This window comes from Molothrus ater, chromosome 3 (assembly GCF_012460135.2).
Source record: "Molothrus ater isolate BHLD 08-10-18 breed brown headed cowbird chromosome 3, BPBGC_Mater_1.1, whole genome shotgun sequence".
In the NCBI taxonomy this organism is placed as follows: Eukaryota; Metazoa; Chordata; class Aves; order Passeriformes; family Icteridae; genus Molothrus; species Molothrus ater.
Genome location: NC_050480.2, coordinates 42,967,099 through 42,979,145, shown reverse-complemented (window position 1 = coordinate 42,979,145; position 12,047 = coordinate 42,967,099). Strand labels below are relative to the sequence as shown.

General features: G+C 35.6%; 1 protein-coding gene across 4 annotated transcripts in view; it reads left to right on the top strand.

Annotated features, from left to right (window-relative positions):
* Positions 1–12,047, top strand: part of SIPA1L2 (signal induced proliferation associated 1 like 2) — a 126,441-nt gene that overhangs the window by 56,871 nt on the left and 57,523 nt on the right. For all 4 annotated transcript variants that reach the window (XM_036380026.1, XM_036380027.2, XM_036380025.1 and 1 more), the window contains exons 4-6: positions 4,634–4,767; positions 6,147–6,335; positions 11,111–11,285. In XM_036380026.1, the coding sequence (XP_036235919.1) occupies positions 4,634–4,767; positions 6,147–6,335; positions 11,111–11,285 (498 nt within the window). The remainder of the gene's footprint in view (positions 1–4,633; positions 4,768–6,146; positions 6,336–11,110; positions 11,286–12,047) is intronic.

Sequence of the window (12,047 nt, the reverse complement as noted above, 5' to 3'; positions counted from 1 at the left end):
AATTGATGTGAATGTAATTAGTTTTTATTAACTTCTGTTCTGAAATAGTATCAGAGTTTCTCAGAGTTTTGTCCCACATAGTGTAACACTCAGAAAGTGAGGTTGTCACTAATTGTTCTCTAGGCAGAGTTCTTCAAAAGTAAATATGGTATGATTCATTTAATATCCAGTAATGAATTGTTACCTTCTCACCTTTACAATGATATGAAAGCCATGGCCTGTTCTGCATTATCTTTTTATAGAGCAGTAACAGAGGCTAAATGAGAGAAATCTGTATTGAATGGCTTTTATGATGCAATAAGTCAGGGCGAACAAGCAGAGGAAACTAAAATCTTAATTTTTAATACCTGGTCTATTAAGGGATCAAGCACGTAGGGAATCAACTCATTAATTCTAATTGAATACAGTTCTCACCTAAGCAAAACTTAGTGTGGACAGAGGAAATAATCCAGACAGTTTGCACTGGGCACCAAGATGTCTTGCTGCTGGCCTGAACTTCAATATTGAAAAGAAAAATCTACATTTATGTTCATACTGGGTCTGTGTGATGCTCTTCCATGACAGTGAGCTCTCCTAGCTGATTTTTAGATTTAGTTGTGCAGTTTAATTTTGTGAAAATCATTGTGGTAGGATGAAACAACAATTGAGCAAACAATAGTTACTTTTACATACTATCACTGATTTCTCTTGCCTTTAGGAAAATATATATGAAAAAGAAATTGCTTTCTGAACATTTCATTTTGTTCACAGTTTTATAATTGGCACTTGTCAGCATACTAGTTTTATTTCTGTTTTAAGATGCATGGAAGAAACACCCTGGCATGTGTAGCACTAATTATTCCATTCCCTTTCAAGAAATGTGAGATTTGGGATTCAGTGTTTTCTGAAATGAGTTGTAGTTTTATACTGCATATTTATAAGCTTTGTAACTATTGTTAAAATCAAATCCTTTGCAACTGATATAAAATGTTATATTTATTGAATATATTGTTTCAGTTTTCAGTTGAGAATTGCAAAAGCTAGAATATATTTTTTATCTCATTGTTTTGATTATCGTTGATTTGTCCATTTCCCCTTGTACAATTATCCTCATAATTACTTGAGACTTGTTTATTATTACCATGCTTTTTATTTGAGGGATGCTTGTAACCATTTAATGTTACTAGCACTATCTGCTGATATGGGATTGAAAAAATGTCCTAAAAGAAATGTACAGGCTTAGCAAGGTATTGCTATTAACTCAGTTTTGTACAACTAAAACTTTTGTATTAGGAGAAAAATTGACAACTATTCCTCAAAGTGAAAAAGTAAAAAATTACAAATATTTTAGCATCTCTCTAGATCTCAGCTAGAAAATAGCACTTATTTTCTTCTTTTCTCTCCTACTGGTTCTTTTAAACCAACATAAATGCATTTAAATGAGTTTAATGAGTTTGTACTTTCTGAAATTAAAAAAAAGATGCCTTGAGTTGAAAATGTGTTCCCCCAACCCAGTATATCAGTAGCCATGCTATTCAATTTAATTCAGCTTCCCTACTTTTCTTTTCTGGTTTATCTATTTTATTTTTTATGAATATAAATAGTGTGTTTGGGTTTGTGTCTTTCATGTTGTACAAGAAATTTGTAGGTATCTGCACACACTTGTATTTTTTTGCTCAGTAATACTGCAGCCAAGAAATCTAGCAACTGTGTGCAACAATTTTGTAGATTTACATCACAATGGAAAGCTCTAGACTTCTTACTGAGGAGTTTACCTTATGTCAAAGCCTGAGTCATGCAGCTGTGGGGAGCTTTTATGTTATTGGAAGTGTTTGATGTCTGAACTTCTCTCTCTCCCTTTCTCTGTGTTCTCTGTAAAGTCCTGTTCCATTTAATAAAATTGCCCATTTAGACTCAAAGATTTAATTTAACCCTGGGAAGTCCATAAGGTACATTATTTATCCATGCAGGTAGAATTCTCAGACTGGGAAAGGAACGTAGTTGGAGAGCAGGAGCAGATAATTTAATGCCCGCACCTCTTTGATTCCAGGTGTTCCTTCCAAAAAAAGTTGTAATGTGCTGATGTTCATTTTCCTTCCACTAGGAGATGGATTGGAACCACCTACATACATCGTAGGTAGACTTTGAAAGACTACTGGAAACTTAATTTAAACTTGATTTGAGAATTAAGACTGTCCTTTATGTAGGGATTATTTCATTCTTTTGCATTAATTCCGAGAGTATGGATAACTTCTTAGTGAAAAACATTTTGGAAAAAACTTCTTTTCACATTTCTATAAATACATTACTTCAAAAAAAGTACTAAACTAGCTCAAAAATGCTAGCAAAATGCCTCTTTTTTTAAATCCAGACAATCTTTAAGGAGAAATTAGTAAATTAATTGTTATCTAAAATACGGGATTATAGTATAAATTGGATTGGAAGACATTTCTGCAGGCCATCTAGTCTAATTCCCTCTTTAAAGTTCCCTTTAAATGTAGGTTCTGAATAAGTTGCTCAAAACCTATTTCCCTTTAGCTGTGGCTTTAGGTTTTTTATAGTATCTAAGGATGGAGACTTCACAATCTCTCTTGGAGACCTGTTTTTGTTGGATTCCCCCCACTCAGAGGCTGCATGTTGTGATGGTTGCATCTTGTTCTTTCACTTTGTACCTTCTAGAAGAGTCTGTTTCTCCTTTCTCTACAACCTCTCAGCAGCTCGTGGGATCCAGTAGTTATTTCCCCTGTTAATCTGTTCTTCTTCAGCTGCACAAGCCCATTTCTTTTAGCCTTTCCTCATCTGTTGTATTCTCCAGCCCTCTAATTGTCTTCATAGTTGTCTGTTGGCCTTGTCCCACTCTGTCCCAAACTGGACGCTGCTTCTCATGTGCCCTCAAAGTGCCAAACAGAAAGGCACAATGTTCTCCCAAACTGCTGCAATGCTCTTGCCCAGAGTGTGGTTGCCCTCCATCTCTGCTGGGAGGTCCTGCTGGCTGCTGCAGCCTGTGCTCACAGGGTCCCCAGTCCTCTTCCACAGAGAGGCTCCTGAGGCAGTGGGTTCCCAGCCTGTTGTATGAGCTTGTTCTGTTCTACATGCGTTTCTGTGTTGGTCTTCATAAGGCCTTTTCAGTCCATTTTCTTGGATTGCCAAAGTGAGAGTTTGCTTTAACATGTCAGGTTGAAAACTTCAAGTGGTTTAAGAGTTGCTTCACATGCAGCTCAGCTGTCACAGCTCAGCAGTAGCTGCCTCCAGAGGAAGAGGAGAGTGAGAAGTGAAGCACAGACACCCTACAGCTGTAGGACTCTACTTGTGTGGCTTTGCCCTTGCCTGCTTTTGTTAGAACTGCAAGGATTATGCATTTCTATGTCTGCCCTGTGCACATATTGCTGATTTGTTAAAAGCCTGCTGGTTATTCCCCTTCATCTGTTGCACCCATCTGCAGTCCTAACCTCCAATACATGAACTATTCTCTTAGAGTTTGGTCAAGGCCAGCAACTTGTTGAGGATGAACTCCATTCCATCATTTAGATTATGAAAAACTCTATTAAACAATAACACCTCCACCATCAAGTTCTGATAAACATGTTATTAACTGGCCACTAATTGCAATTCGTATTACTGATCACAGTCCTACAAGGTCAACTGTCCAGCTGGTTTCTACCCATCTTATAATTGCATGTCCAGACCTTGTCTTACCAGTTAAGCTACACAGATATACTATGGGAGACTGTGTGAAAAGCATTGCTAAGGCACAAATGGGTGACATTCACTGCTCCTTCCTCATCCATAAAGCCAGTCACATCACTGCAGAAAACAACTGGATTGGTCATGCATGATTTGCATTTTCTAAATCTATGCAAGCTGTTTCCAAGTATCTTTCTGTCCTTCATGTGCCTGGAAATGTCTTCCGTGAGAATTTGTTCCTTAATCTCCCTGGGAACTAAAATTTATTGTGGCTGTTCTATGGCTTCCCAGACCCTCTTGCCCTTTTTTAAAGGTGACTGTAACTACTCCCTATGACCTTTCAAATGTGGTAAAAAGGAGCCTCAGCACAGGTCCTGATTGGTCACATGGATTTGAGTGTGTCTGGTCTCCTTAAATGGTCTCTGATGCGATCTTCTCTTCTCATAGTGCTTTACTCTCCCAGACTGGACCAGTTGCCTCGAGGATGAATTTAACTATTCATCAAACATTGAAGAGTTACTAGACTCAGTTTTCCCTTGTTGAGACCGAGTTGCTGCTTGGAATGTAAAGTTGTAAATAAGAATAAGAATAAGAATAAATCATATTTGTTTGAAGACTCCTAGCTTTTATTCAAGATTATATGTAGATACAGTTTCTCCAAACTAGTTTCCTATAGCTAGAAACAAAAATATTAACTTTGTAGTAAAAAAGGGAAAAAATATTTCATAATAGCAGCAGTTGCAGTAATTTATGTGATATGAGTGACCATTTTGCTCATCAAACTTAGCATTTGTGATTTATGCACTTATTGTACAATTCAGAAGATCACCAGCTGGTGTATTCACAGATCTCATGGTTCAATTAAAAATGATCTCTTTTTCTTGCTGCAGAAATGTTTTTGGGGTTTGATGAAAATTTTCTAGGGGTTTCATACTTTACTCTTATCTCTTCATTCATTCCTGTGTAAAAGAGCATCAGAACTACTTTGGAATAGATGAAAATCTTGGACCTGTAGCAGTCAGCATCCGGAGGGAAAAGGTTGAAGATGCCAAGGAGAAAGAAGGATCTCAGTTCAACTATCGTATAGTTTTCAGGACAAGTGAGGTAATGTTCATTCCATAATTCTGCAAAGCAATGGAAAAGTTGACTTAGAGCTTAGGATACTAGTTTTTTGTCTGGGAGTACATTACCAACTTTGAAAGTAAATCTCTTAGTGGGAAAGGATGTTTCCTGTACCATTAGTAAATGTAGTTGCTCCTGAACAAAGTTTTCCTTTTCTGTACCACATAAAATTTTTGTCTTTTTGGCTGAGCACCCAAAAAGGAGGTAAGTTGGCTGAAGAGAACTGCAAGGTGCAAGCAAGGGAACAGAAGTTAACACGGCTAAAGAGAAGCGTGGATAAGGCTGCTTGATGTTATGTTTCTAATTATAGAAATGAAAGATTAAGAAATGTAGGGATAAAGGGAGCTGTAAAATAGGAAAACTAGTATAATGACTTATTTGTACCTTTTCATTTTGTTTAAAAATACTTTCTTAGAAGCTTTTTGTGACATGTTTCTATTTACTTCTATATGGATGATTTGCAGAAGGAGTATTAATATATTTATAAAATAATGGTCTTAATTGAAAGAAGAATTCGCTTGTGGTTGTTGTGTGCGAAGTCTCATAACTTCTATTTCAAGGAATTTAATATCTCTTGGTAAAAAATTTCTTTATCACAGCAACTACCTTAGATTTGTATGAAAACATACAATGGTATTATTGTAGCAAACTTCTGTAATTTTTGGAATCCTTAGAACTACTGATTTTTATTTTGCCTAGGCTATAGAGAAGTGTTAGCCAGACCTCCTGATATCACTGGGCTCTTGTGCTTTTGCAAACAGATGTAAAAACAGATATAGATGTAGATATAATTTTTGTTTACAGTTTAGATTTTTTTTTAATAGCCAAAAATGGGGTGTCCATGTATGTTTGTGTGGAAAGGTGATCCAGGTGACCTAGTTCTAAGAAATTACTCTCTTTTTGTCAAATCCAATGAAGATATAACAGCATAGATAAAATAATAGGTAAATGGGTTAAGTAAAGTTGTGATTGGCTGTAGCTTAGCTCACATGTTCAGCCTCACACTTGATTACTGTGCTTGCTAGGGTAGTATGGCAGATTTAAGTGGTTTTAGTTTACTAGCGTCTTTAATACTTTCCCTCCCCCAGAAAAGGAATATTCTTAGCAATTGTAATAAATTGTTAACATGCTTCATTAATTTCTTTAAGCCGAATTGTATTTGTCACTTAGAAATTGAAAGCTTATCTGCTCTTTTAAAGTTATTTAATAATTTTTTTACTGGCCAAAAAAATAAATTAAAATGAGGATATTTTTCTTTCCATTTCTTTTTTCCCATGCTTTTGCTAAACCTTGAAGTTTTTATCTCTAGGGTTTAGAGTATTATAGCTAAAAATGTTTTGTGTGTTGTACCTTTACTGCAGCTTACTACACTTAGAGGAGCAATTTTAGAAGATGCTATACCATCCACTGCTCGTCATGGCACGGCAAGAGGTCTGCCTCTCAAAGAGGTGCTGGAGTATGTAATACCAGAGCTGAGCATCCAGTGCCTGAGACAGGCTTCCAGCTCACCCAAAGTACCTGAGCAGCTGCTTAAACTGGATGAACAAGGGGTATGTAGCACATGGCCTTCTTTTTAAAGACTATTCCTTAGATAAATAGAAAAAAAAATTATTAAATATTTTGCAGAGAGTGCTAATTAACATGGATCTGTAATGCAAACCATTCCGTTTCTTGGTTTTAGAGAAACTTGCCTATTTTTCACTGACAAAATGAGGTTTGCTTTTCTAAGCAAATACTTCTTAAAATACGTTTCAGCTGAAGGAAATAAATATTGGTCTATGGAGATTGTCTTTCAATGGCTGAGTGAAAGGTTATTAAGTTTTAACATCAGTAAGAAGGGATTTTCACAATCTGTATTTGCACTTCAATATGAAAATACATCTAACACATGAATGCACATGAAAATACATCTAACACTATTAGTATTGTGTGTGGGTAAGGAGGCAAAGCATGTTGTGTCTTAAGTCTCTGCATCTAAAATTTATGGTTATTTTTTACAATACCATTTTATGATACGTATTTGTATTTTATGAATTTGCTGTATTCTAACTAGGATAGAATACTTCTATATTCACAGAACTGAAATTGTGATTGAGACTACTGAATTAAATGCATGGCAATAAAATATTTGAATGGTTTAAATTTTGAGAAAAAAATGGTAAGGTCTATTAGGTTCAATAAAAGTGAATATGCTTCATTCAGAGCTAGTAGTTAAATTTATGGTTTCTGAATATTTTGTGAAGGACACACTTGTGATGGTTTTTAAAAAATGTCATTTAAATTGAAAATTTTACTTTCTAGGTGAAAGTCAGTATCTATCCATTGAAGTCCAATCCAATGACTGAACCAGTTGAATATGATGGTGCTATGGTTAATTTTTTATTGCTGACTTAGTTTCAAATGTAGTGATTGCATCTAATCACTAGTGGTGTCTACCAGAATTCCTTGTGCCTCTGAAAATTGCTCGAAACAAAGCATGAGTAGTCAGAGGAACAGAATTGGCTTTTTTTGGATGGATTGTTAAGCTATCTTTAGTACTGTTTACTTAAGCTAATTTTAATACTTTTGTTCACATTGATGTCTGAGGATGGTGTTGATTTTGCTGAATGCTGTTGTTTTCTTCTGTATTTGTCAGTTTTTCTGGTAAAACAATACAGGGAAATCAGAGGCACTGAATTCTGAATCCAAGAATTCCTGATGTGCTCTTGCTCTCTGCTGTTTGAGCTTCAGAGTGAGTTTAGGTTAATCTAGTAAATAATATTCACTTCAGAGGGGCAATATGTTCAAGGCAGTATTGAGTATGACGGTGTTTGATCTGAGTATTTCTCAAACTCACTAACAGTATTTCCCAAAAAATGGAAATTGAGATTGTCCGTTGAACTGACCAAAGTGATTCTTTAATCATCATCTCCTCATTTGGAGAAGCAGCAGTATATATAGCACTTTTATTTTGCGTGATCAGTTCTGAAGTTCAGTCCTATTATTAAATGGGCTGTCAGCTGACAAAATGTAATATTAATATACCTTATGTACCACTTACTACAAGGTAATTACTTGAACATAGACAGAAAGCTGTGCAAAGAACTGGCATGAGATCCATTTTTGGTTTTAATCCTCTTAGGTACTTAATGCATTCAGTTTATTAATCAAGTAAATACAAAAAGAGTTATGCTTGGCAAGTGAAGGTGATGACTGGTGGAAATATCATGAATTTAAAAAGATGAATTATGATCTGGAAGATTAGTACTGTCACCAGAGTGATATGAATTTTGTCTAATGGAGTATTAAATGTTTTCATATTTCCATAGCCAGCTGAAGACTACTTTTATGTTTTGATTCCATTCTCTACCTGTTGATAATTTTTCTGTGAAATCTAATATTGATTATGAAGGAAACATGTGGCTAAATTTTGTCTCTAAAAATGGCAGTAAAAACCAGTTGTAAATTGGATGGTTGACCTAATTTGAACACATTAAAAAATTACCTTTTCCCAATTTATTCTGCCATATGATGCTCATCATTAAATTCAGCTGTATATTTGCAAGAAAAGTCAACATTTTATCTGCTACTGTTGTTTTTTTAAGATTTCTCCAACTTCCCCCTAGTTTCCCTTTCAAATTTCTGCTAGTGGTTGTTTATTGTATATGCTTTTTGGTTCCCTTAACATCCCTCTAGGGATGTTAACTTCTCTCTAAGCTGTAGGATAAAGTTTAAAAAGGACCAAAGAAATTAAGATTGGTTGCAGTGACATTTAGTGGCAATTGTGTGTCTAATCTCTTGATGTTCCTTGATAGAAAAGAATCTAAAATCTTCAAATGATGGAAGTCAACAAGTTCTTGTTACATGATAAATAATCTGTGCAAAAATTTGACAGGATGCCGAGATTCAGTAGTGAGTGATTCTGACAAGAACACAATCATTTTGAGTCAGGAAGGACTGCTGTGCACCTTCAATACATATCACATACCCAAGGCTAAATGGGTTTAGCAGGTTTTTTGTGGTTTCATGTTATTAAATTGTTCTCAGTGTAAAATATAACTAAATGTAAAATTTGTGAGTTGGAAATAATGAAATTGGAACCACGTCTGCAATTATTTTCTCAAAAAAATTTGAAGTAGCATGTGGTACCATTTCAAAACTGGCAAACTTTATCAGTTTTAAATATTCTGATAGTTCTTCATGCCAGTTAAATGTATGACATAAGAAGATCCTGCCAAAGCTCGTTGAGTTATTTCCCTTTTAGACACTGACATTCTAAATGTACCTTTATCTTCTGCACAGCCACCATGATCTTGGCTGAGAGTTCTTTTACTCAGATGTTCTAATTTCATAGTTGTGAAGGACTTTAGCACAGGGGCAGGAGATTCAGATTACTGTAAATGAGCTTGCAGCTTGTTTAGCAATAGTGGTTTTTTATAGTATTGGCTTTGTTCAGAATTGTATAGTGTTCACAGTACTTGTTTGTCCACAAAGTCAAATCCCAGGATTAGTTCATATCTTGGGCTAGTGGGTCTCAGATCCTCATTTTCTGTCTCTTAGCTCAATGTTTAGACTGTGAGATATTGGATTGTTCTTTAAAATAGGCATATACTTCAATCCTGTTTGGAATAGTATGCAGGAATGACTGGCATCCACAGAATGGAAAAGTGTGACTAGACCAAATATTTTGCCCAGGTGCTGGTGCCTTTTTACTCTTAGTTCTTGTCCCTATTTTTGGTGGCTCAATTTAGCATTTAGCTTTACTTGTCAATTCTAGTAGTCAAGGAAATCAACTTAAATCCCCTGTGGTTTAGATTAAACTATTGGACACAGGGCTGGTATAGAGGTCACAGTGTGGTCACTTAATCATTTAAAGTCTTCTGGGATGTGTCAAGTAAAAGCACTGCTTCCTGACATCTAATGTTTGTTTGACCAGTTATTTTGCAGTTTCCTTCATGAGTTGTTCATGCTAGCTTTCTGCTGAATAAAATAGTCCCCAGTGTGCAATCTGGAACCTTTTGTTAAATAGGTTTAAAATGGGGATCAAGGAAGCGCTTTGGATGGGGATAGCACCTAATGCCAGTCAAAAGGAAAGTGACAGGAGTGAACCAGTAGCTCCAGGTTTTATGGGTCTGACTCAGGCAGCTCCTATAGTGCATCCATAACCCAGAATCTCCTTTTATCTTGGATGGTAATCCATCCCATGCCCCATCAAACTTACAGCTTCTGACTCTCCGGTGTTGTAGGCTGGCCAGGTGAAACCTTATTCCTTATTCCTGTCCTTCACTCCTAACTGCTCTCTGGTCAAGGGAATTCTGCCAGAGCAGGTTCCCCAAGGGCTCACCCCTACACAAAGCCTTTATTCCCTTAGGACTAAGGGGAAGCAGGCTGTTGTCACCTTTGCTCTAACAGAAACACATCCAGCTTTTGCATAATATGCATTTTGGACTAATCCTGAAGTTGGATTAGGAGAGGTCTACAGCTGGAGAGTTGATTTGAGTCATGAATATAGATAAGTGCCTGAAGGGAATCGGGTGTGACTGATGGTCTCTGTCAGTTTGTGAAGCTCTGGAAGGTGTTGGTTAAGAATAATAGGACTAATCCATCCATGTGGAGTTTCCTCTTTGTCAGCTTAAATGTGCATAAAAGCTAAGAGGAAAATGGTCTGCTCAAGAAGTAATGATCTCTCTTTATGACTAATGTTTTATAGTTTTTGTACTTTATTTTTGAATAGATGTGATTTGTGTAATGTTCCATAACTGAGAATCTCTTCAGCAAAACTATTTGACTGCAATCTAATTTCTTGTTTTAAGTATACTTTTAAAAATGGCAAATAGTTTTTAACAGTGCATGATTTTATGGGGATGGCAAAAGATGACATATTATAGAAAGGACTGTTCTGAGGGCCTGTTTTAACTGAACTACAGTGAACTTTAAAGGGTAAAAATGGGGGAAGATAAACTCACCTTCTTTTAAAGCTGAGAAAAAAAGACCAATATACAAATATTGCCAATTAAATTTTTCATACCATAGCATGAAGTAGAGTGTGCTTTTATAGATAAGAAAGTGAAAAGTCTTTGTACTGCTTTTATCTGTGTTTGAATAGTGACAATCCAGTTTTCTTTCAAGAGTTGGAGGGTGTCTTTTGTCGATTTTTTCTTTTTTGTTTTGGTCCTGTGGTGATTTAATTTCCCAAACCAGAACACTTATTTTTTTCATTTTCAGATGCCTTCTGTCAGGGGTTATAACAGTGTTATATTTTAATTGTGAATATTTATTCTAGTATTGACTTTCCTTTGCTTCTGTAAATTTTCCTTTTTTTATTTTATTTAATTTTTAATTTCAGCTGAGTTTTCAACATAAGATTGGTATCCTTTACTGCAAAGCAGGCCAAAGCACAGAAGAAGAAATGTATAACAACGAGATGGCAGGACCAGCTTTTGAAGAGTTCCTTGATCTACTGGGCCAGAGAGTACGGCTAAAAGGATTCAGTAAATACAGGGCTCAGCTGGATAATAAAAGTAAGTTAAGTTTCAAGCTATGGGACAAAGGGTAAAAATCCAGTTGATCTTCTGTAAATTTTGTTGTCTTTTCCTGCTCTTGACTTTGGGTTTTGAATAGTAGGATTATATGGTAAATGAGGAAGATGGAGCATATGGTAAGAACATGTATCAAACCTTTTCTGAAAGGTCATTTACTTTTTCTGTGGCGTTAGTAGAACTGAATATCAAAGCAGTTTATTTCATTTGTTTTAATTTAGTTAAAATCACACTACATGAGTAATATTTCCCAGGTACACTTCAAGCATCTTATTCTTTCAAAGGCAATAAAATACATGTATTTCAAAATATGGAGTAATTTCCCTTATTTCAGCTGAACATACATGCTTACTTTTACCCAACACGCACAAACAGTCAAGTTTTCTGGTTTCTCACACATGCACTGTAAGCATCTCCTCATTTGTCAGCTGATAATTTTTAATCTACCTCAGTGCTGTGTTAGTACTGCCATATCCCCAGGTCTTTCCAGTTCCTTAAGTGCAGTAGCATAAAAATTTAATTGTACAAATTGGTTGGATTTTGTAGCAAAATAGGAACTGAAGTATTGCTGTTTAAAAAAGTCAATGAGATGTTAAGACTCTTCCTTATTAGTACTGGTTTTGCTGCCCTTAAATTTAACTTAAATTAATTCTTAGTTTAATGATGTTGTAGCAGAATTTTGACAGCTGATCATATGAGCTGTAATCTAAGGATATCTAGTTATTCATCTACTTCATTTAAACA